The 26,525-nt window shown below is 41.2% G+C and overlaps 1 protein-coding gene across 1 annotated transcript; it reads right to left on the reverse strand.

Annotated features, from left to right (window-relative positions):
• Positions 1-4: 4 nt before the first annotated feature.
• Positions 5-26,319, reverse strand: afg1lb (AFG1 like ATPase b). Its single transcript, XM_078799055.1, is given in 14 exon segments — positions 5-1,245; positions 1,360-1,467; positions 2,473-2,613; positions 3,615-3,715; positions 4,078-4,148; positions 4,653-4,698; positions 4,701-4,734; positions 13,666-13,724; positions 16,911-17,010; positions 21,099-21,226; positions 21,459-21,560; positions 21,684-21,738; positions 25,767-26,038; positions 26,179-26,319. Coding segments are annotated over 14 exon segments (1,443 nt in total). The 5' UTR covers positions 26,276-26,319; the 3' UTR covers positions 5-1,116.
• Positions 26,320-26,525: the final 206 nt, after the last annotated feature.

Consider the following 26,525-nt stretch of genomic DNA (forward strand, 5'->3'; position numbering starts at 1 on the left):
AAGTCTTATAAGGTCTTTATTAAACCAGCCTCACCTCAAATGCCTCTTTCAGGACAGAAATAGCATAACACAGCAAGTAAACACATAAGGCTTGTTATAATCCCAACTTTACATCTTTGGACAGGACATGACACCATATGACCCTTACTTAAGTGGGTTAATCCGCTCAAACAGATATGGCAGACATGTTATACTTGATGTTTGGTCAGAACATTTCCATTTCATTAGGGACGGATGCTCTTTGTAGTGTATGTTTACATTATTTCCATTCATAGACTGATCTAGTCGATTGCACATCATGCATTTATCTCTCCCACTAATCTTTTGCAAACCTTCTTTTGTGTGTGTCATAATACTGTTTTCTTGGAACACTCACCCAGGAGAACATGTCCAGAAGCAGTAGAATTGTTTGCCAAGGCAGGCTGGCCCAGAATGGTGTGGTGCAGAAGGATGACCTCATGCTTGGGACAAGCTATAGTCTTTTCATGACATTGGTTGCTCTCTGCTGCCACCTACAGGAATAAAAATGGATTTTGCCAAACACCAGAAGATACAACATACCAATTTCTGCACCAGGGGTCATTTCATTAATCCATTTTTGTACCTCGTCTTCATTAGGTTAGGCTGGAGTCTATCCCAGCTGACTTTAGATAGTAGGTAGGGATTTATAATTTACAGTTTTTTTAGGACATAAATTGTATGTTTGCAGTCAGTATTAACAATTTATTCATCTGTAATAATGGACTACAAATACGAAGAGACCAATAAAGATTAATCCACTGTAGAATAAACAGTTTATTGCCTGCGGTACCTTCTCTATATACAGTAGTCATAGTGTACACCTTGAGGGCTTTTCCCAATTTCTCCACTAGAGGGTAGCAACGCTGCACTTGGACTCCACTCTTTCTTTCACGTCATCTGGTTCAATAATGGGATAAGCCTCCTAGAAGATGCAAGAAAAAACATCTAACACTTAGTAAATAAATACTCCCTGGTACTACAGTACCAGGGAAATACAGCTTCTTTTATTGTACTTTGTTCTGGCAAAGAGACGAATGTTGATATCGAGTGCACTTATCAGGTAGTCACCACTGGCAATTATGTATGGAGATGTCTCTATCTAAAGCTGCGATCTCCCTTCATCCAGTACGTCTCCGTTTGCATCTCCGTTAGCCTAGAAACAGTCCTCTGGAAGGCAAAGATCTCCTCCTCGGCTGTAAAAAGAGTTAGACGTCCCGCTGCCTCCTGAAGTAAGATAAGCCAACATCCGGTTAGCAACAAAATACACTCCATATAGATAATAGTGCAATAAATCCAGCATGCAACTATTGCATTTGAATATTTTTGCTATGTCCGCACCTCAGTCAGGCCCAAATCATCCAAGAGCTGTTGGTCCCGCTCATCTTCTCCTCCAGTGTGGGCAAACAACTGGTCTAAAGGCACTGCAGCCTGCAGCACCACTCTCACCTTGGATCATATAGGAGAAAAAAGGGGATATGAGCATCAACCATTCATTCAGGAAGCAATATGACAAAGTAGTAGAAGCAGTAATAATAATAGTAGTGAACAGAAGAGAAGAAAAACATTCTACCCCTACTTCATCACCCATTTTTCTATTTCAATGAAGTCAAATTGTAATACAAATGAGTGTAGGATGCAAATTTAAAATAAAATGTCAAATTTCATTCAATTGTATGGAAGCCCATTTTCGCCACTGAAAAGTCATCCCAAAAGTAAATCATAATTATGAGATAAAAAGTCAAAATGAAGAGATAAAGTCATAATTATGGGATAAGGAAGTCGAAATTATGAGATAAAGTCATTATTATGGGATAAGACAGTCCTAAGTATGAGAAAGTCATAATTATGGGATAAGAAAGTCAAAATTATGAGATGGTCATAATTATGGGATAAGACAGTCGTAAGTATGAGAGAAAGTCATAATTATGGGATAAGAAAGTCAAAATAATGAGATAAAAAGTTGAATAATTATTTTGACTTTATTAAATCATATTTTTTCATTCATTCATTTTCTACCGCTTATTCTCACAAGGGTCGCAAGCATGCTGGAGCCTATCCCAGCTGTCTTGGAGCGAGAGGCGGGATACACCCTGGACTGGTCGCTAGCCAATCACAGGGCTACCTCATAATTTTGACTTTTTACCTCATAATTTAGATTTTATTATCTCATTATTTTTTACTTTTTTATCCCATAGCATGACTCATAATTTTGACTTACCATTGGAATAACGGTTTGTTTTTCAGTGGAGGAGGGCTTCCATACAATTGTAATAATAGTGCTAGTACTTTATTTGGTTGTAAATTGAACTGCAGTGCCTCCCAGAGGACAACGTTGGGATTACAAGAAACAGACCTGAGTCAAATGGGAACCTTCATTTTGTGTATCAGTGATGTAGCATGTTTTCTGTGTAGTGAAGGATTTCTGTAAACTTTGTTGCTCAACGGGATAACCTTGTTATCGTAGAAGTTGTCGATGAGGGTTGTGAAGCGCCTCACTTGGTCCTTCATGGTCAGCGTCAGCATGGGAATGCGTCGGATGAACACCGTGTCAAAGAGCCGTGCCATCTCCAGGTAATCACCGGCACCGAGAGACTGGAAAATGAGAGAGTTTGTAGTCCATGACAATGCAGGCACACTGAATAAGAACATAAGAAACATATTGCATCCTGGAATGCGTTTGGTTTTTTGGGGGGTGTATTTTGTCAACAAGAGGCGAAGGCGGTTGTGTTGTGTGAAAATCACACAATTAAGTCCGCACCTTCAAGCTGTTTAATAAATGCATCTCCCATTTAATAATGTTCTCTGTTTTTTTTCTCTAGATAGTTTTCCACTTGTATAAATTTGCACCATACCTCAAATAGAATCCTTATTTTTTCCCTCAGGAAAAAAATAGGTTTGACCACAAGGTGGCTGTAATTGCCTTTACTATGACTGATACCACCAAGCGACCCAACAGACTAATGTATCCAAACACCTGTAGAGCAGACATGGCATCTGTAAAGCTGATATTTAGGCTTTTAAGGGCTGAAAGAAGTTTAATCAAACCACTTACATCTTTATACATGTATTAAAATACATATGGTGGACAAGTGGTTAGCGTGCAGGCCTTATAGAGTTCAATTCCACCCTTGAGTTTTGCATGTTCTCCCCGTACATGCGTGGGTTTTCTCCAGGTACTCCGGTTTCCTCCCACATTCCAAAAACATGCTAGGTTAATTGGCGACTGCAAATTGTCCATAGGTATGAATGTGAGTGTGAATGGTTGTTTGTCTATATGTGCCCTGTGATTGGCTGGCCACCAGTCCAAGGTGTACCCCGCCTCTCGCCCGAAGACAGCTGGGATAGGCTCCAGCACCCCCTCGACCCTCGTGAGGATAAGCGGTAGAAAATGAATGAATGAATAAATATTTTGCGGCCTCCACTCTAACACTTGACCATTGACCAATAATTAATGAGCGCCACACGTCAAAGAGATACCACTCGGTGGCTGTAATTACCTTTACTGATACTGCAATACTATATATATTATTTTAAAGTCATTAAAAATATATATTTACGACTAAAATATAGCTTAGTTTAAAAAAATCACTCACCCTACCACACAGCTCATGGAAAGTACAGTCTGCTATGGAGCCACAAGTCTTTTCTAAGGTGACTTCTCTGCCCAGAACAGCGAGTACCTGGGGACCTGTAACTATGGAAACACACCCCGACAATGACCCTCGGTCACACGGTAGAATCATCCAATGCATCATTAAAAAAAAAAAAAAAGATTATATTATCTTGTCTTACATGAAGTAAAACTCAAAATATAGCTTATTCTTTCAATGTATGGATGTTCAAAGCAGATAAAACAAAAGAGAGAAATAAGGGGCGTCCTGGCTGGCCCATATTATCGACCACTTAAGAGTACATCCAGGGACACCCTGGCACAATTCTTCTCATCACAACCCACCATCATGACATTAAAGCGGTTAATTAAGTCAGTTATTTTATAATGAGTGCATACTGTACTGTTGCATGAAAATGATAAACATCAATTTCTCATTTGCTCACTGCTCTTTTGTGCAAACGCCAGCTCTTCAAACATTGCGTCCAAGACAGCGTCTGCATCAGGCTCTCCAGTCCTGCACACACACACACACAGCAATAAAGAGGTAATGGAATATGAAATTAATAATGCTGAAGTGGCCACATCAAACATAAGCAGCAAGGAACACAGTGGAGGAGAAAGGGTACTTAGCTTTACACGCGATGAGAGGGAGAAAAACAAGATGCTCGACTCGAGCATTAGCCACTGAATGCGTGTCAAAATGAGATGCGTGTGCGCTTGTGTTATGAAATAGCGTGTGCTGCTGCTCTTTGTTTACATACAGTGAGAAAAGGAGAGCGCTGGTGTGTATCAGGGGGGGAAAAAACAAGCTTTTAAAGCTTTGCCATTTTGTCACATTCTTGTGATGAAGTAGAAATCCATCATCATCCTCCGATTCATCCACCTTTGTCTCTCTCTACATTACAAGCAGTCTTGTTATTTATGGCCGTGCGGCAGATGTAGGTTGACATCTGCTCTTTTCCAGACCTGCATGGGAGCAAAGAGAAAATGCAAATAATAATGGGTACGTGGGTCTTACAGGTAGTAGAGTTTCCCTCCTGTAGCCTGCTGCAGCCTCCTGTAGCAACCCCGGAGTCGAGGCAGACGGTGTGGCAGTTCTCCTGAACATACACAAAAACACTTCATAATATACAAGTATTAGGGCTGGGCGATTTATCGATATTTCTGTTAAGCACGATATCAAACAAGCATATCATTCATATCAATATAGACTGGATTTGATGCAGAGGTCTCCTGTTTCAAGATGGCCGCCCGAGTGCAATCTAGTTACAGCAGCTCCGTGTCTCCTGTAGCATTTTTAGTGTTTAATAGTGCTTCATTTTTATTACTTCCTTATTGTTTTGTGCCATACCAAGCCCTTAAGCAAGTGGAGCCCTCAAGCATTGTCGACAACTCGGGAGCAGCTGTTAGCATCCCTTTGCTACATTGAATTATCGTATATTTCCGCGGAAATATGGATTTAAGGGGCTGCATAACAGTGAACGGTGAAAAAGATGGTATAAAGGTCTTCAAAGACGGAATCAACTATGTTTGCCGTCTGTCGTTATTGGGAATGTGAGATGGAAGCGCTAACCCAGCTGCATTAGAAACAGCTGTCCGTATAATTCTGAGCGAATCATGAACAAACGAGTCAAAAGAACTAGTTATAATTTGTGAACGGAATGAACGAGGTCACCGCCCCTTAAATACCCGTTCAGTTGCAAATGTTGTTTTTTTTTGATTGGCTGGAGAGTCAGTTCACCGTTCCTTTTGCAGGGCGGGACTATCTGCGTGCTTGCCTGTCTTAACCTATCGTCACGCTTCGCTCTGTGAGTGGGTGGGGTTAGCTGACTGAAAGACCAAGGCCGAGAGATCGACCGACACTGTCGGTGACCTCGTTCATTCCGTTCACAAAAAAAGAACTAGTTATTTTGACCCGTTCGTTCATGACCGACACACCACTAGTCATCACGTGTTGTTGCGCTGTTGAACGGACTGACTCGACACGGCTGACTGGGTCTATGCACAGGGAGAGATCACAGGCTAACGACCAATTGACTGAAATGAACGGATCTTTTTCCTGAATGAACCGGAATGATCGGGTTCACTGAAATGAACAGTTTTTCCCAACAGTACATTACTGCATGTGGTGTTTTTTTTAAAAAAAAACAATTTCATCATTTGGACACAGTGTATTTTAGGTTCAGTTCAGAGCTTGAATCTACCATATATTTACAATTTCATTGTCAACTATAATAGTATTATTGTACTATTATAGTATTATTATAATACTATAACTATAATAAAACACAAACAAGCCTAGTCTTGTTATGACGACTATTGATTTGACCCAGTGTGACACCTTAAGTTGCAATGTAACACACTCACTTTACAACTGCTTCATTACAGGCCAAAAGTTTGGACACACACACACACACACACACACACACACACACACACACTCAACACAACTGATGGTCCCGAGCCCATTAATAAGGCAAGAAATTCCACTAAGTAACCCTAAATAACTTTTGGACTGTATTGTATGTACACGTGCAAAAATTCATGTATTTCTGCTGTACAATTCAGAATATACCATTTTCATCATTTAATAAATTAAATTGATGAGTGTGACACCACCAGTTTACAATATTGATTTTTTTTAATGAGATACTGAATTTGGCTACTACAAAATCAGCAAAAAAAATAAATACATTAGTGAAATATTTCTCGCTGTGTGCATGGTAAATCCATCTACTGTAATCCACAATTTTAAAAAAATACACAAAATCTGGCACTTTTGTCAATAATAAAATAGACTTTTGCAACAACAACAGAGAGCAGAACTTGTCTGATCTCTGATTCTTCCTGAAGCTATTCACGGCGGGAGAAGATGTGATACAGAGTTCAAACTTTTGCATACGGTGTAAAATGTCAACAGGATTCATGTCAGGGAGGACAGTGCAAACTGTAATCATCATCTGCGGCATTCTTCGAAAGAAAAGAAATGAATGGCGTATCATCCCATCAATGTCATCAGGCGGCTTGCTGAGTATTCAAAGACGGCTCGGTGCAAATTATAAAATCAGTGAATTTCTGCTACTGGCCCTCCTTAAGCTGCAGGATAATTAGCAATCATAAAGCAAAGGGGACGGAAATACTCCATTCTTCTATGCTGTCAACTTTTTATCAGCGCGTCCGCTCACACAAATGAAGTTCCCACTCTCAGCCAATTGGCGAAATCAGGCTTAATAACAACCTGACAAAGTCGCCTTCCCCCACGCACAAAAGGGAGGTGTCATTTCATCAACCTACTCTGACCCTGCCAATGGCGAAATAGTCCCTGGAAAAAAGGTGATGACTAAAAAAAAAAAAAAAAATGAAAACAACATAAAAATAACCTCACAATCATGGCTATATTATTAGATTGAGTTTGGCTTTCATGAACTCGCACACATAACGGAGAGGGAAGACGAAGAAAGAACAGCAACACAATCAGTGATGATTCCAAGGGTTTCCGCTGCATGTATTGGATCGTGGCGCACCGCTACAGTAAAACAACTCATTCACTACAAAAGACATATTTATATGTCTTTTCTTTGGCGCAAGAGGCACAAAGACTTGATGATGAAAACTTTTAAGACAAAAAAGCATCTTTCCTCTTGAAATATATGCTACGTAGCAACCAAGAGGTGAAAAGGGGTACACCCTGGACTGGTCGCCAGCCAATCACAGGGCACATATAGACAAACAACCATTCACACTCACATTCATACCTATGGACAATTTGGAGTCGCCAATTAACCTAGCATGTTTTTGGAATGTGGGACGAAAAACCTACACATGCACGGGGAGAACATGCAAACTCCACACAAAGATGGCCGATGGTGGAATTGAACTTTGGTCTCATATTTGTAACAAAAAATATACATATATTTATATATATATTTCACGTAAAACAACCATTTTGTTGTGTTGTTTATGTTGCCGTTTTGACATTTTGGCAAAATATATATGGCTACATTTGTGTCAAAGTGAAAGTTATGCTGTAAATAAAAAAGCCTTTTTTCTCCCCATCTTTTTGTTGAGAACTGATATTTTGCTGAAACTACTGCTGGATTATTCAAAAACGGAAAAATGTATAAACAAACTTTATTTTTCCCGATGAAAGATGAGAGTCTAATCTTTCTTTTGGTAAACACAACATACCATGTCTATTTAGCCCAAGTGCCTTAAAAAAAACTAAACAGCCAGTACTGAGATGGGTGGGACGGCTGGGATTGAATGAGTGAAAACAATGTTAAGTACATACAGTGTATGAATGGAAATACTAGTAAATTCTACAGGATCAGGCAAAATTATCTGACACTTTTGTAGTGTGTTAAATAAAAGGCAAATAAAGGAAAGAAACAAAAAAAGTGTTTTTTGTCTGTTTTTTTTTTTGGAAAGTACATATAATGCCATTGTGTTTTGTTATGTTTTAAAAATTAAATCAGTTCTGGCGGTGCAAGGTCGGGCGGTTGACTTTGGTTTCAATGCAGATCCAGTAGCTCTGAAGTTGGTAACCCATAATAAGATGGTGTTTAAATTATTTGTACAAATTACTGTTTACGCTGTACAGTGTTCATATTTGATGTCATCTATTTCTTCTTCACATTATTATTTATTACTTATTTACTTATTTATTATTACACGGGAGCCAGGCAACAACATTTCATTGGCAATTTCACTGCTGTGTTATTGTGCAATGACAATAAAGAAAGTCTAAGTCCAAGTTTCGAGTAGGGACGGGATTATGTCTACCAAGTGCAAACGGAACGCTGGTTGTGTTGCAGTTACAGATTGGTTTGTTTTGATAAACGTTTCCACAATAAAAGCACCATGCTCACCAGTCCAATTCATGGCAGCAACTGAAAAAGAAACAAAATGGCATTATAAAGAAACAAAGCAAAATGGCATTATATAAAAAAAGATGGCACTATATGTACTTTTCGAAAATAAAAACACTTATTCAACCTATAAAAGTGACCCTGTATATCAGGGGTGACCATTATGGCAATGTTGCTCGCATGTCACCTATCATAACACCCGTGTTCTAGAGGAATTCATTGTTTTGCATAAAAAGTTGTCAGACCTTGTCACACATTCCCTCGCTCCAGATTTAATTTAAGAATTTGACAGAGGTGTGCTTATGGAATTTGCACACTGCAAATGAAAAGCTGATGAGGGAGATGACAGCCGTGCAAGAAAGTCACACACATGTAGCTCCTCTCATGTCATTGTCCGAACTGCCCGCAGCTCTCTCGGGGTAGGCATTTAGCATTATTAAGAAAAAAAAAAGTACCTTTTTATTTTTGGTGACTACATCTCCTCCCCTCTGTGCCTGCTCCCTCTATATCCGTCATATCTTTTCTCTGTCTTTTACTCCTCAAAAAGTTGCTTTTGAGTCTTTCAAAGAGTGCGGTGCCATTGAGCAGCAACAAAAGCCAAGGATAGCTGACTATTGGGCCTTGATGAGGTCCACTCCCTCATTACCCGGCAGTAGAAAACATTTGATGCTTTTTTTTTTTTTTTGTTTAGCCTGGAGAATTGACCGGGCCTCAAAGAAATGTGGGGTGGGAAGGCTGAAAAAGAGATGAGGGAGGGAGAGGGGCAAGGCTGTCGCCCATTCAAGCATGTGTGTCTTCCAGCCTTATGTGGAGGGATGGAAAGAAAAGAGGGGAGGCAGGGATAGAGAGGTCGAGAGAGAAAAAGCTTAAAACACTGCCTTTATGCTGGCAAGTTCTGGACGACTCTTGTGACATCAAAGTGTTTTCACTAACTACTGCAGTGCGTGTGAGGGAGGGGGGGGGCGAACAGGGGGTGGTGGTATCTAGTGATTTTATTCATTCTTGCACAGTCGGGGGGTGGAGTGGAGGGGTATGTGACAATGCGAACACCCTAATTACACCTAATGATCTATTCCCTTAAAATGTGACCGCCTTGGGCCAGCCGTGGTTTGTTCTGCGGGGTCGTTCTCACAACCTCTCCCTGCCTCTGCTGCCCCTCTTGGGGAAACATCTATTGAGACGTATGGGCCACACGTTTCAAGATTTTGGACCCCCCACCCTCACGCGGCTTTGCAGTGCTTTAGGCCAGAAAGGAAACCATTAAAAAAACTGGAAGAGGGTGGTTGTGGTACCTCCACCTGGCCAGTAGAGGCTATATATATGTATACGTATACACATACGGCTAACAGTCTGGTGTATTGGAGTAGTATTTGGCTGTGCATTTCACACAGAACCCAGCGAACGGCGACACGTTAACAAGTGTTTAAATACATTTAAACATCTGATTTATACACAACAAAGTTTCATCTTTCAAAACCACCACAAATGAATTTGATCTCATCGTATCCGTAACAGCAGGTCTGGAATTTTATCACCTGTACTTTTTATACAGAAAGCTAAGATGAATATTGCCATAAATGTGTGCATTTTCACACAGCAACTCAACTTCCCACAGTCAGTTGATTAGATGTGTTCAGCATTACAGTATGAAAAGGGACTAATTGTATAGTCCGGGGGTCGGCAACCTGGCTCTTTAGCGCTAATTTTTAATTTAGCTAATTTAGCGCTTTAGCCCTAATGGCTCCCTGGAGCTTTTTGAAAAATTTTTGAAAATGGAAAAAGATGCTCTAACTACAAAAATATTCATTCATTTTCTACCGCTTTTCCTCACGAGGGTCGCGGGGGGTGCTGGAGCCTATCCCAGCTGTCTTCGGGCGTGAGGCGGGGTACACCCTGGACTGGGCGCCAGCCAACCACAGGGCACATATAGACAAACAACCATTCACACTCACATTCATACCTATGGACAATTTGGAGTCGCCAATTAAACTAGCATGTTTTTGGAATGTGGGAGGAAACCGGAGTACCCGGAGAAAACCCACGCATGCACAGGGAGAACATGCAAACTCCACACAGAGATGCCCGAGGGTGGAATTGAACCCTGGTCTCCTAGCTGTGAGGTCTAACCACTAGACCGCCGTGCCGCCCTACAAAAATATTGTGTTCATTAATATTGATTGATATTGTTGTGTCCAGAGCCAATTAACCGCGATAAACAATTAAGAAATGACTGTACTTTTGTTTTTTGTTTTTTGGTGTCATGAGCCCTTTAATCACATAATTCTGACATTTGCAAGAACTTGTGATAAAACACCAAAACATGGTAAAAAAAACAAGGTAACTGAATCAATGAAGAGTAAGTATACTTCCTCCCTATACAAAACAATGGTTTCATCTCCATTCATCATCGCTTAGACCTTTACATAAAAGCTCTGCATGTGTCACAGCCCTGCCATTAAATTAACTACAAGGTAATGTCCAAATAGCAAAATCTATTTCATTTGAACGGGCAAGAGGCAGCCTCTTCACTGTCAGTCCTTCTACCCAAGGTCTTTGCTGGAGGGCCGTTGGCCTCTACCTATTTCTATTTGAATTTATATATTTAAGAATTGCACACACACACACACACCGCCAGTGTTAACAATAACATTAAAAAAAGAACGGTTCATAAGAGGCGTTCTAAACAACAGGAAACTTAGATATATGTTAAAAGTTGCTTCAGGGTTGTTGTGTAACCCCCCCCCCCCCCCCCCCCATCACCACCACCACACCAAACCCAAAGTACACACATATATCCGCAGCATTGTTTGCAACAAAATACCAAGGCCTGAATTTAGGGGAACATAACGCCAGCGAGCAGAACAGGAGTGTAACAGAATAAAGAGCAGGATAAAAGGTTAGCGTGAGGATGGGCAATGAAAAGTGGAGTGGAGCGGGAGGACAGTTTGGGAGCGAGTGCGTCTTGGTTACAATACTGGCAGTGTCCATTAATAAAAAGCCCTTAAACCCTATATTTTCCGCAACTCTGAGCTTTGCCATGGCTACAAAGAAAAAGAGGCCTTACAAGTGAATAGACTTCCTGATGGAGTCTGCAGCAACACTAAAGATGAGGAAAAAGTGCCCAAATGACAGGAAGAAACAGAAAATGCACCAAAAGTGAAGCCAGGAATGTTTAGGGTGATGTGAGGAAAGGGGGTTCCATCTAATCAGAAGTCAATAGTTAAATAAAGATGTCAACCCAAGCAGACAGAAAGGGTGGATTAACCTCTTCCACTTCAGGCCAGGTGACGGGGTGGAAATGTCACAGGCTATCTTTAAAAACACAACCCCCTCCTTCCCACCTATTGAGGCACAATCAGGCACACACATACAAGAGCGACATGCATCGGGGAGGAGGCCCCACACCCCTGGTCCCTGCAAGCATTAATTCCATCCATTAAGGGTCAGCTAGTTAGCGGCGTGACCCCGCTAAAAAACACGCTTTAACTCTCCGCAGCAGATCACTATAGAGGACGGGGTGAACTTTGCCGAAAAAGAGCCCCGACCCCAAAAAGCCAGATGGCTTCACAAAAGGAAACATGGAAGCCTGAAAGGGAGACAACGGGCATTCAGGACCGTGATGAGGGTGGCTTAAAGAGGGTAAGGCTGCTGATTGGTGAATGTGTGGGGAGCATTTGGACCTCTCCAGGTGGCAGAAATGTGACATTACAACCAAACATTACAGTTCATCTTGTTATGGTACGTTTTGGAACGCTAAACTCAATTTAGCTTTTTTTCCACAGAGGGTTGACGAAGCTGACAAAAGATAGGCCGTTGACTGTACATTCTGGGTTTTGAGTTTTCTACCTGAAAACCAAGCGGTCTGTCCCTGAGCAAGACAGAGATTTTGCCCATCATTCACAATCCTTATGTGTACATGAACACATAGTTTTCTTTTCTGTGCATTACAACATCAGAAAAACAAGTTAACATGAGCTAGCTTACAACGCATGTCATTGGGATACACCTATTTTGACTATGAAGCCCTCTAAAAAAAAAAAACTCTAACAAAGTTGCATGGTTTGATATGCATGCTGTGATCATGCATTAGCATGTAATAGTTGCATTATTTTGCTGTATTTTGATTATTTAAAACAATACTCAAACTTTTTTTGGGCACATTGATACACATATGTAGTATGCTAGTTCTGTCAAAAACAGCAGCAATGTCCGCATCTTCCAGCACATAACGTGTGCTCCAGTCCTCAGGCCAAAAATGCAGAAGGCAAACGAGCATCTTGTTAGTCTTTGTAGCAAAATGGAGAGCGAGGTATCCACTCGTCCGTCTGTGAATGACGCTGAGACTCGCGATTAGCGATGCGTCGTGTTAGTCCGCGAGATAAAAATAGTTTTTCACGTTAGCTGCTACAATAATAATATTGCTGTAGCTTGGTTAATATGCACGTCAGTTACGTATGTAAATGGCACACTGTTGCAGTTATATTTATTTTTGGGGGGTCAAAATAGACACCTGTTGCTAGCAAGCTGATATAAACTTGTTTTCTCGTACTAGATTGCACAGAAAAGGGAAAGAAATGTTCTTGTTTCACATAAGGATTATGAATGATGGGCAAAATTCCAAAAAACGTGCAGTTCCCCTTTAAGGTCGTAGTAGACGGACATTACTGTTTTCACTAAATACCAGCAAAAGGTGCAAGAATGCCGGCCTCAGCTGTTGCAAAATGCATCACAACAAATGATTATGCAACTATTTATGATCAGGATCACTCCAAACGCATCAACATTCATCTGGGATGCAAGGTGGGATAATGGCGCCGGCTGCTTAAAATTGCAAAGCAGATTATTCGCTACGGATGCAAACGGCCGTATCTTTTCTCTTGTGCCCACCCTCATTTTACTTTTGAAATGCAAGCAGGGTGGGTCACTCATCTGGTCCACCTTCCGTGTTACCTGGATTTGCTTTTTTTCCCTGCCTATCTTTGCTCTCGTTTCTTTTCAGCATGGCTTGTTATGATCAAAGACAGCTTTGTGACACTGTGAGAGGCAACCAGGAAGCAGAAAACAAACTACTAAAGAGAAACTGGCAAAAAAAAGAGATGGGCATGTGTTATAAATGCACAAATATATTAGCAACACAAGAGAGGGATGTGACTTTGTCTCTACCTTCAGCACGTCGATGAAAGGTAGAAAGGTGTCCCTCTGAAGTCCGTTTTTGTACAGATCTGAAAGAGGGGAGGGCCTGTATTAGAGGTGCTGTTTAGCCTCCTAATAATGTCATTCCCTCACCACAGATTGGCACATAAAGTGGCTATTGATGAACTGAAGGATGAGGTTGGGGAGACGACAAAAGAGCTCGGACCAGGGGGAGAAAAATGGATTTCTCTACCGGCAGAGCGGCGGCAACATAAAATTCATTACATTCCCAAACAATAGTGGAAAGAGAAAGGACTGTCGCCTTTTCAGCGCAGACAATATCCACAGCGGCTTGTTGAATGGCGGTTTCAATTAGCTCGGCTGAAACAAATTACATCTGAAGTAGCATCCCTGATAGACAGATAAAACAGGTCGGGATTCACACACAAACCTCGGACAAAGACGCGCATACATAGACGAGCGCACACGCAAACAAGACAAGGCTTAAGCCCTCCAGCTGCGAATGCAATGCAACTGGTTGTTGTTGATGTTTGGGCTTCAGCTTCATACAATAAGACCAGGATCTCTCTATTAGGCACTTCTATACCGAGATGGTCTGCATTAGGGGACTCATTACAAAGTTTGGACTTTTCTACATTAGAATGAAAGTAAAACAGAAACTCACTTTTACCTTGTCGGTGAACAAGTGTGTATACTTCTCACTTAAACTTCATTGTAAACTCCAGCTGCAGGTTCAATCATCATTACACACACTGGCCGGTGCCCCTTGGACCCGCTGTTAAAGGTTACTACTTTTTGAATTCAAACGTGTCCAAAATACATCCCAGGGGCTATTTTCAGCTTGCACATTGTTTTTTTTAATTAGCCCTTAGGACAGAGGTGGGGAAACTACGGCCCAGGGGCCACATTTAGCCCACTAAGTGTTTGAATCCGGCCCGCCAATTCCTTTCTGAGTATTTCAACTTATAACATACAAGCTGGCAACATGACAAGTCAGGAAAAACAACTGTTAAATTAAATTTCGTAGTTTGATGTGGTGTGGTGTTTATCGTGCTCCTGAAAAAAGGGACATGAGAACATGTCGCTGATAGTATGACACTTACAGATAAAATTAGACAAATAATTCAAGGCAGAATGTTAGAATTATAAGCATAAAATTGTGTGTGTGTGTCTGAGTATTTCAACTTATAACATACAAGCTGGCAACATGACAAGTTGGATGTCTTATTCAGGAAAAAAAAATGAAAAATTCAATTTTGTAGTTTGATGGTTTGAAAGGGACATGAGAACATATGGCTGATAGATAATTTTTTTACAGATAAAATTAGACAAATAATTCAAGGCAGACTGTTAAAATTATAAGCATAAAATTGTGTGTGTGTGTGTGTTAAATATATATTCTGGCCACCTGGACAATTTTGTTAACGCTACACGGCCCGTGAGTCTGTTTGCCCACCCCTGCCCGAGGATACTCTAAAAACAATGAATTCATGAGAATTAGACATAGCTCTCCATTTTGTTGCATTGTTGTGGTTTCGCTTTTAAGTTCAGTCTGTAGAGTATAGATAAATGCATAAATATCACTTAAGTATTTCAAATTGGGGGGGCGGCATGACAGAAAATAATTGAGAAGCAATGGCAAACACTGACCTACACTAGACTGGCTTTAGCATCGTTAATATGCAAAATGTATCAAAGTGACAGACTCTAAGCAGCATAGAAAATGACTTGTTCTGTATGAAGTGCATGTTGCCCGCAGTCGCTACACGCTATAAGTGTTAAACAAGCAATGTAAACTTTAGGTTAATCAAACATTTATACCGGCACAACCACTGTCAATAAAATACATAAAAGCAGCTGGACACTGTTAATGCAAACGGCATATGAGAGGCACCGTACTAATGGGTTTTCCACACCAAAGACACCATTTAAACCTTCAGCCCTTCTTACTTGTATGAGTCTCCATTAGTATATAAAACAAAAAACAGAAAATCTTCTTTATGTGCTCTCGCTCGAACCTATCACCAAACACATTGAGGGGCCTTTTTATAGTGGCATCTCCACATCAATAAAGACAGCAAATGTATGCCTTTCATGTTCAGTTTTCTCTGTCGGGCGTCAGTATTCCATTAACCGTGCAATTAATACCAAGTAGGCTCTCTCTTAAGTTTGCACCGTTTGGACGCTTTGTTGTTAATAGCTTGTAAATATTAGCGATGCAAGTCTTTGTCTATGTCCATGTTTCCGCTCAAGCTTTGAGACAGCAATAGGCCTTCCAGGAAATGCATGCATGTATGCTCTAAAATACATGGTAAGTGCACCAGGTTCGACTTACAGAACACTGGTCTCTCCCTAAAATGTATAAACAGAGTCTTGAAAGCGGCGGACTTGATTACATGAAACAAGTAAATGACATACAGTAAGTAAATACATCAAAACTTCCATCAGTTTGCCAGGATCAATGCATGGACAATATAGGCCACATAGGCGCTCCTCCCACCAGTTATTGATGATAACCACCACATTGCGTAATGAAAATAAATAGAAAGACTTCAAATAATCCACAAGCCCACAGCAACATTTTTTCATATAATTAATGCAATCGTTTCTCTCACCCGTGCTTAATGATGACATTGCAAAATATAATTAAAAACACTTTGCAAACCAACCTATATAAATATGCGACTAAGTTATAAATATTTTGAGGCGCTTTTTATGTAGCGTTGGAGAAGCTACACACGAAAACGCGCACAGAAAGCTTTTTTGATCTTCCAGATCTTCTGTAGTGTTTCCATAGACTTCCTGCTTCCGACCTAAACGGCCCTCCTCTCGGTACACCCACTATGTCGTGATTGGTCACACTCCCAAGAAGAGCTCCTGAGGACTTCCAGATACAGCGTTTATTGAGTGCAGGCAATCTGTCAGCAATCTCCCCCCATTGTTGCCGTTTTTATTTAGTTTTCTATTAATTGTGCTTCCATGTTTGATTTGACGATATCATATGTAATAGGCTACAAGCACTCAAATCTATATTTGTTGCTGAAAATGAGCATTTTGAGCCCCCATAGGATGATAAGTCATTAGCCACCAGTGCATCTGATTGACGTAAAATGTACAAACAACACAGGAAAGGTAACCGACCTCTTCCTCGGGAATTCATCTCATTGCCACCAACTAAATCCTTACAAAATAATCAATAATAAAATACTGTGTAAACAATGTGTAAAATAAACAATGTGTGCAGGCACTCGTACCGTGAGGGGGTCTGTTGGAGGTCGCCACCACCACCACTCCGGTTTGGAAAAACGTTTCAAAAAGCTGCCGCAGGATCACAGCATCAGCAATGTCCGTCACCTAATGTAAAGAAGACGATGAATTACATGTTCCTTTTCACACATTCTTCATTTGAGCACAACATATAGGTCAAACCAAGCCATCAACACTCCATGTTGATTCGTGTCATTCAGGTGAGCTCATTCTCTCCTTTTGTGTAGTCACGGCCACACACACTTAAAGCTACACACGCACTTGAAAGGACTGCAAATGGTCCTGAAAGTTGTGGTGAGAACAAGGCAACAGCATGATGGCAAACAAGGCTAGAAGCCCAAATAAAGTCTTATGAAAGATAGCTGTGTGTGTGTGTGTGTGTGTCCCATGAATGCCACAGAACACCGCCATAAAACACCATTCAATTATCCACTGCCTTTTTCATCCACATCATTTCCACAATAAGCAAAGGTCGATGACGACGCTGAAACAAGGCCGTTTGTGAGCTGCTGGTTATTATGTGAAGGGCTCCGACCTTTCAATCAGCGATGCAGTGCTCTCACTTTTATTCTTAATTCTCTCGTCTCTCGTTTTTCACCTTCACAGCACAAAATTAAAAGGAAAAAAATACAATGTATGTTCCAGTAATGTGCAAAAATCAAAGCATCTTTATAACCTGTCCGACGACTGATTACGGGAAAGAACATTTTCAGCTCGTTTTTTTCATTTTCAGTTTTTTGTTGAAAATTTCCCAAAAACTGGACCTCGGGTTTCATACAATACTGCACGTAACAAAATAGTCAATTCGCCCTGTACATTGTCTGTACGACTGCTAAACAGTTATCTTCATTTTGTAATGCATTTCTTCGCCGCAGTGCTTCCAGTTGTGTGTTAGATTTTTTTGTCCAAATCAGATTTCAGCTTTTATTTGTTGCTATATCTGCAGAGGGCCTTGAGAATGATATTCTCAGACATCCTGGCAAGGTCGCTGTCATGCAAAGGGGCTGTCAACCATAGTTCTGATCCAAATGATGAGTTGCCTCAAAGCCAGTTTGCAAGCTCTGACTGGTTGATCAAGTGGCAGGCCGCCTGTCCTGATTGGTTGATCAGAGCAAAACTATTCAACATGATAATTTACACCCACAATGCTTGACTGAGAAGAAATCTCTGGTAAGTAGATATATTTACTTATTGATCGCAAACTACTTCAGATGACGACATAGTGTACTGTAGATGTTTGGAGTTGCCCACCCCCCCACCATGAATCAACTGTATTAGCATTTCACTGTGGTCACCATTTCACTATACATACTGATGAAGAATATCAAGTGGAATTTGTCCGTCAAAAGTTTGTCAATTAAGCAGGACCGTTGACAGCTTTGGCTGGGCCCGGGACAAAATAATCTGAATGTGTAAACGTGTAAATACAAGTTAACGGCCCTATAATAAAACTAAAATAAAGCAAAACCACTACCCGTTGAAAACGTTTGACAAACATGATAATTGAAAGAGACTAATGTGTCCAAATTTCAGATACTTCCTCATCCATGGAAAATAACACTCATTTGTCATGGTATTATCCAAATGTGAGTGTTGGACACCTTATTCTCCTTTAATTATCATGTTTGTCAAATATTTACAACAAATGAGTGGTTTTGGTTTATTTTAGTTTTATTGTATGGTACTTAACGTTTGACTTTAACTCTACTTTCTAGTGTATTGTTAAGAAAAAGTTGTGTGTATCATGACAACAATGATTTAAACTTGCAAATGTACACACAAATGTTGGGTGCAAATGGAGAGGTAAAAATTAATATTACTTGGGAAAGTCTTGAATAAATGTCCTGCCCTCTCCTCTTACCCTCAACTCACCTTCTTCCCTCTCTGTAACAGGCACTTCTAATGGCCATATCCACAGCATATGTCTCCTTTCATAACCTGGAGAGTCTTCTGCTTTTTGCATATTAGCCTCACTGCCCTTGCCAATTCTTGATTACCATGTGTGTTAAAGCCTTGATTTTGTTAAGGAGAGGTGCCTCGGGGCATCAAATTAGTGTGTGTGATTGTGCGCTCTCGTAATGAGAATCAACAAAAAGCCAAGGCTCGGCGTGTCTCTGAAACCCCCCCCCCCTCCACCCAGTTTCCTCTGACCGCAGGATTTTATTTTCATTTCAAAAGAATCATTTAAAAATGACCTTTTATACAACCTGGATTTGTTTATTCATGTCCTCTCAACATGGGTATAGTATGAGGGGCAATATTGATTGCTGAATGCGTCATATGGAGAGAAAAGAATGGCACCCCAGAGAATGAGAAAAGTGGAGGGGCCTGATGTACCACTTGTGGAAGACAAAAAAAAAAATGGCACAATCTCCGTCCTCCAATACCAATATTTAAATGAGCATCCAATTACTCAAGCTGCTGTGCATTTACAGCGACACACACGGGTGCCACATTAAACCTCTTTTGATGTTACACCTCTTCATGTACACAACCTATGAGCCATTTCAAAAGTGTGGGGGGGGGCTGCTGCACACTGACTGAGCCCCCCCCCCCCGAGACAATGGTGCACAATCATTTTCTTCACACTCCTGTCCTTCCTTTCCCGCTCTTCGCCTATCCTGGACTTCACAATGGCGAGTATTCATTAGGGGAGCCTTGCAAAAAAGGAGGGAGAGGGGGGGGGCTACAAATTACTGATAATGGCACGGCGCTAATGAAGAGAATGGAGAAATGTCATTAGCATTTAAGAGGATAAGATCCATCTGACCCGCCGCCACCGCCAGTCGCTTTCTAGCTCCACTCACTTAAAGAAGCAGGAGAGTGCGACTGATACCCGGAGCCTCATTTGCATGGCTGAGTGGAGGAGGATGCTGATTGGTATAGAACCCAACCCCCCCCTCCCGCACACACACACACACACACGCTTCTCTCTCTCTCGCTCACTCTCAACGCCACCTCCAACACTCCCCAACCTTGCAACCTCTTGTTTATGCATCACAAACAACGCGCACATGTCTGCTTGTTTTCCTCCCCCTCCATTCAGCGCCAGCAACAGTCGACAACAGCAAAGCCGGCGACGGGCAAACAAAAACAAAATCAATGAGCGAGCACAAACAGCACCGCAGTTTGAAATGTGAAAGAAGGCGCGCATGAAAGGAGACGCTCTTGATCCTCGCACGTGCACAGACAGTGATTAGAGAGAGCGACCACACCTACGGTGGCCTTTGACCTCCTGGCTTTATAGCTGTAATGATATCAGAGAGACGAACCACATTGTGCTGCAAACAGATGTGCTTGGCTCCGTAATTGCAAAGACAGGAGCGCACTTATGCTGTACCAAAATAGAATAGAAGAGAGTCTTACTCCAAAAGATCAAACTAACGAACCTGTATTCAGCTCTAATTGCTCTAATTGCTGCAAAACCTTGTTTTGGATCCAATAAGCAATCATTCGGTAAAGAAAGGTTGCTCTAATATTACACCTTTCTGTTGGTACAGAGACTTGAACAACTTCAGCTTTACATTACTGAAAGTGATGCTGAACTCATACCAGTCTATGCTGTATTTACAACGACCACTAGGTGTCCCCACTCCTGTTTTTGTTGCCGTGTTGATCACATAGTTGACCACAGAAGGGGGGACTGACACCACACACACACAGGTTAGAATACTGTGGAAAACAAATCAATGAACAAGTTCTGTGCAGTATCAGTATCAATATTTGTATATAACCCTGGGTAAAATTGGTAATTTGTTAATATTTGGGTTGTTTATATTGTTTATTTTTATATTGTGTATTTTGTACTGCTTAACTGATTCCGTTCTCCTGCTGCTGTGCAATGCAAATTTCCCCACTGAGGTACGAATAAATGCATATCTTATCTTATATCCCGGTTGCAAATCGCACTTCATATTCATATTAATGGACATTCATTTTAACAGCAGAATCATACATGCCATTTTCAACAATATATTCAATTCATTGAACTTTGGGAACGATGTTCCTCATTGTAACCTTTTGTTACTAATTTACAGTCTACTTTAACGTTGTGTGAAATTGAGGAAAAAAGTTCTTGAATGTGTATTCAGACATTGCAAAAAAAAAAAAAAAAACATTTTAAAGCCGCATTGTTCATTTACGCCGATAAACACGCACGTAACACAGACACTCACCTGAAACTCGTCAAAACACAAGAGGAAGGTTTCGTGGGAGATCTCCATGGCGACCGGCGATATGGGGTCATAGGTGAACATGTTGCCCAGCTTTCGTTTCGGCAGGCTTTGTTTCTGTCGATGGATCCCTTTAAGCAGCAGACAAATGTCACACACATCTTAAAGCACACCTGCACGGATCAACCCAATACATACCGACAATGCTGCGTAAAGGCAGTAATTTCACCAGTATGCATAATAGCGCACAATTAGGAGCAGAGATAAGTATAGGATAGAGAGAGCTGGACGGGTCGGGACACTTCTGATAACTTTGTTGTAAAGCTAGGAGTTGTTGCCGCATTGTGGGAGGAGAGTACTAACTTTTGTGGATGTCCAACATGAAACCGTTGAAGTGGACTCTCTTTTTCCGATTACTGTGCACACCCGAGTAAAACATGTCCATGAGCATGGTCTTCCCTGTGCCTGATAGGAAGACACATAACAGGAACCAACATTGGCATTACATCATATCAAGACCTCTATTCAAGGCAAAAACATAGAGCGCACCTTTTCATAAAGCTTTCATAAAACTCTGTATGATCTTACCAACTTCTCCATAGATATAGAAGCCTTTTGGCGGGGGCGGACAGGAGTTTTCTTCCTATATGTGGGGAGAAATGTCACAATGAGTAAAATAATAATACAGTAATGCCTTGTTTACCATTGTTAATCGGTACCAGTCCCACAATAAGATTCTTTATCTAATATTTCATAGACTGAGCATAGAAAATCTGTACATGACCCTCTAAATACATTTTAACATTATTGGAGGCCTCTAATAATAAATAACACCCCTATAGTCACCATTACACTCATTCATTCATTCATTCATTTTCTAACGCTTATCTTCACGAGGGTCACGGGCGTGCTGGAGCCTAACCCAGCTGTCTTCGAGCGAGAGGCGGGGTACACCCTGGACTGGTTGTCAGCCAATCACAGGGCACATATAGACAAACAACCATCACATTCATACCTTCGGACAATTTGGAGTCGAATATTAACTTAATTTTTGGAATGAAACCAGGGTACCTGGAGAAAACCCATGCATGTACTAGAGTACCTGCAGAAAAAAAACGCATGTACGGGGAGAACATGTAAACTCCACACAGAGATGTCCGAGGGTGTACTTGAACTTGTGTCTCCTCGCTGTGAGACCTGCACGCTAATCACTCATCTGCCATGCAGCCACCATTACGCTCATATTCCCCAATACAGTACACATAAAAGTACATATATAAGACATTAATGTTTCCCATTAGTGGAGGGCAGATAGGAAGTGATGTCAGGGGTGTGTGATTCAGCTTGCGGTCACAAACTGATGGCCAGACTTTTTGGTTAACAACCGAATTCATTCCAAATTGATCCCTTCAATTAAAGAAAGTCGTCAAGGTAGTAGTAAAGCAGCCCCAGAGCATCACACTACCACCACCATATTTGACAGAGTCTTTCGCTCAAATGCTGTGTTACTTTTACACCAGGTGTAATGGGGGACACTGAATATTTTCCCAAAATGTCCTTTTGGTCATCTGCGGTTTTGACTAAGGAACTTGCATGTTGAAGATGCCATGTGTAACCAGTGTCATTCTTATAGAACAAGAACACTGACCATAACTGAAGCAAGTGAGGAATATGCAGTTGTTTACATTCTTTTGTGACTTGTTGCTGTGCTCTTTGAGTCATTTTTGTGGGAAGGTTTGACCACTGTTTGACCACTCTCCATTTGTGGATCTCATCGTGTGGCTCTTTCAGTTTTAATTTGACAGGTCAGGCACTCAAACATGTGCAAGTGTGGCCAGTGAAATTAAACTAAACTTTCCAAATAAATGTGATTTACCGCAGGTACTTCATGATTTAACAAAGGGGGGGTTGGGTTTGGAAAGTTAGTTTTTATTACTAAATAAATATTAAGAGTGTTTGATGTTTTAAAAACATTAAGTTGTGACAAATGTGCAAAACCATACAGAATCAGGAAGAAGGCAAGCTTTCCACGACTTTATTAGTCCTTATTAACACAAAGATGTGGTTGTTTTTTCCTTAAATACACCTTCACCTACACTGGACTGGTTTTAATGCGGTTAACAAACAAAAGGTGAAGAATATCCAAGTGCCCCCCACCTCCTGTATCTTTTAATTTGAACTAAAGCCATGCATGCATGAACCCCACTAATAAAAGCCTGAGTGGGATGTAGCTTCCACCCTGAAACTAAACTTTGCTATATCCGTCACCGTAGAAGCCTGAACCGCCGACTCATAAACAAAGTATTGTGAGGCATTAAGCCACCACTACAGTTTGAGGTTTCTCATTCTCCAGACTAGCCCACTGCAGGGGAGGAAGACAAAGGGGATCTAATCAACAAGACAAGCCAGGGTTCCCACGAAAGAAAAGCATCATCAGAGGAACAATGGAGGGATTTGTCAGACAAAACGGAGAGGACTGAATGAGGCTCCATACGAGATGGACTGGACTTGTCTGTGTGCAGCCTGTTTAGCACTGCTAATTGTGATACGGTACTGTTGCATTGAGGTGCTGCTGGAAGTCATTGTGCTGCCTGCCTCCTATCATCAAAAGGTCCCTGCTTCAAAAAAAGGCTTCTATGAGACCAAGCTGCGCATACTGAGTAAAGCCAAATACTATGTGGAAAGAAGGCCTGGGGTATTTAAATGCAAGTGTCATCAGTCTAAACATGACGAGAATTACTACTGCGTCTCATCCTTGGGCATAGACAAACCACATTATTATAAGATTTAACAACACAGGTAATAATCCACAAATCACGACACTGGTCACCTTACATATTAAAACATTTTAACCAATGTAACGTTTAAACAGTCATACAGCATTTTAAGAAATTCTTCTATGACTAAATAAAACTAAAACAAAAATACTCAATATGGATGTGTGGCAAACACTGATAATCATGGAGAGAATTACTTCCTGTGCCTTAGAGGTAAGTCCCTGCTACATTCATTAGGGATGGATATTAAAATTAAATTCTATTGACTATGGAAATGTATTTATTTTTTTTACTTTTGAAAAGTCATGGATCTTATTTTAAAGAACAACATTTTTGTAAAATTAAATGCTATGTAACATAGTAGCAGACATCAGCATGACCTTCAAACTATATGCATTTTTCCATAAATTAATAATTCTATGACTTTATAAGCATTCAGCTTTGGAGGTGTCACTGTATTTATGTCTGTAACCAGGCAACCTTACATTACTTTGGTATGAAATCAGCACATTGTGTTGTCCTCTTCAGTTTTAATTTATCGACTGTTTCATGGCAACAGCACTCGGGTGTCCACCGCACAAGGAGCACTTGACTCTGTGGTAAAGTTAGACAATGGCTGAAATGGAAAACAAACTTGTTGCCTATCCTCTCTTGCTCTCTCCACCTCTCTCAGCTCCTCCCCTCCTCTCCCAAAGAGGAATACTGGACCGGCAACAAGCCTTCCCTGTCTGCTCCGGCATAACAGTGTGTGACTTCTCCCTGACTTCCCAAAGTGTCCCCTGGCGTGGTGAGCTACTAGCGAGTTGTGGCTGGAAGCCATTCTGCCATGCCAGAGTGGAGAAAGACAAGGCCGTCCCTCAGACGTTCTGTCTAGCGGAGCAAAGTGGTCCCATCTCATCTCCCGTGGAGGATGGGTGACGGCGGCACATGTGGGAAAAGTTCACATTCGGGACGTGGCCTCTTTGGTTTGGGAATAATCATTCACTCAGCTAATGTCAAAACTGATGTGTGACACATTGGAAGAGGTGGAACTGTAGTCTACATATAACCCAGGTTTGACTTGAAGAAGGTGGTTCTCACCAGACAATGGCCCATTGTTAGTCGACCATCCGCAAAACCACGCCACATTAGGTCAATATTAAGTCAAGTGTACTCTCTTCACAGAATAGGTCAGTTAGTGAGGACAATGGCGGCACTTTTACAAGAGGGAAAACACACCAAAGGACAGCGTTATGACCTGATTCAAACCAAAGTAATTGTCCAGTCATTGTATGTGTGTGTGTGAGAGAGAGTAGGGAGGGGGTGAAGAAATAAGGTGCAGATAGATGGGAGATGATAGTGGTGTTGATAGCCCGACACCAAAGTACGTATTTGTCAGAGTCCCAAATCAAAAGCAAAAAAAAAGGACAAAAATGGCCCAGATAATGGGGATCCCCCCCACCTCATTACTGCATGGGGATGGTGAGAGAATAGAGCGGGTTGCCGGGACAGGCCCAGCGGGAGGTCTGCCCCCGGCTGCCTTCCCAAATCTCTGCACTAACATCATGTGTCTGTGCCAGCCAAACACACACACAAAAAAGAAAAAAATCCCAGCACCAAACACTAGACAGTCATCTCCCCCTGACCTAAAAACAACAACAATCCCCAAAATTACACCGCTCTGAAACTCACAGGCACAATATGCTTCCCAGACCCCTACCCTCCCTTTGACCTATGCCCCCGTTGGTGATTTAACCGGAGTACAGTATAGTCCCTCGTATGTTAAATGTACCAGAGGTTTTCTTGTATAATGACAGCCCACATCGTAATCACAATGACAAGCAAATGTATTTAAATGAAATTAATGAGGGAGTGTAAAACATCATACAAGAATTTGATAGAAACCACTGCATACCTCACTTGTCTTGAAAACCGATGGTCCAGTAATGCGGGGCTCTGTCATATTTTGGAGTCCATAACAGTTGGGGTGTATTGTGGGAGGAGGTGGGTTCAGGAAGGGGCTGTTATTGTAGTTTTGCAGTGACTTCTGCAGTTGAGCCAGGCGCTGGAGAACATGCCGCTGCAGAACATTTTCCCTCAAAGATCCACTCTGAACCAGGCGGTCGTATTGCGCCACAGTTTTACAAGAAGTCACATTTGAACAGTGCTTCCGCCAGCTAACGTATCCTTGAAGAAGCGATAACACAAATGTAAAATAACTAATAAGCAGTGCTCCACAATTACACAAAATTGTAAACACGTATAGCCACAGTCAAGCTGCACGGCAATAAATCACAATAACTTGACAGAAAGATAAGACAAATTACCTTTAAACTGGCAGGTATCTCTTAGAGTGAGAACATAACTTGACGGTACAAATGTCACCGAGTGTCGTAAAGCTGCGGGAAACATGTATGCCGCCATGATGCTTCAAAATGGCGAAACTTTATTGACAAACTGAAAAAATAAAGTCCGGAAATGTAAAATTGACAAGTAATTGATGAATTTAAATATATTGATATTGTTTGGTCAAATACACTTCCTTTTGAACAGTTTTGAAGAATAAACCCCCAAAATGACAAACGTCGATTTCAAACATATTATCCACCAGTTATTATTTCGTTCCATACTGGATCATGCGTATATTTATATAAAGTGTATTTATAATTTCGGT

This window comes from Doryrhamphus excisus, linkage group LG19, assembly GCF_037039965.1.
Source record: "Doryrhamphus excisus strain RoL-2023G ecotype Guam linkage group LG19, RoL_Dexc_Guam_v1.1, whole genome shotgun sequence".
Classification (NCBI taxonomy): Eukaryota; Metazoa; Chordata; class Actinopteri; order Syngnathiformes; family Syngnathidae; genus Doryrhamphus; species Doryrhamphus excisus.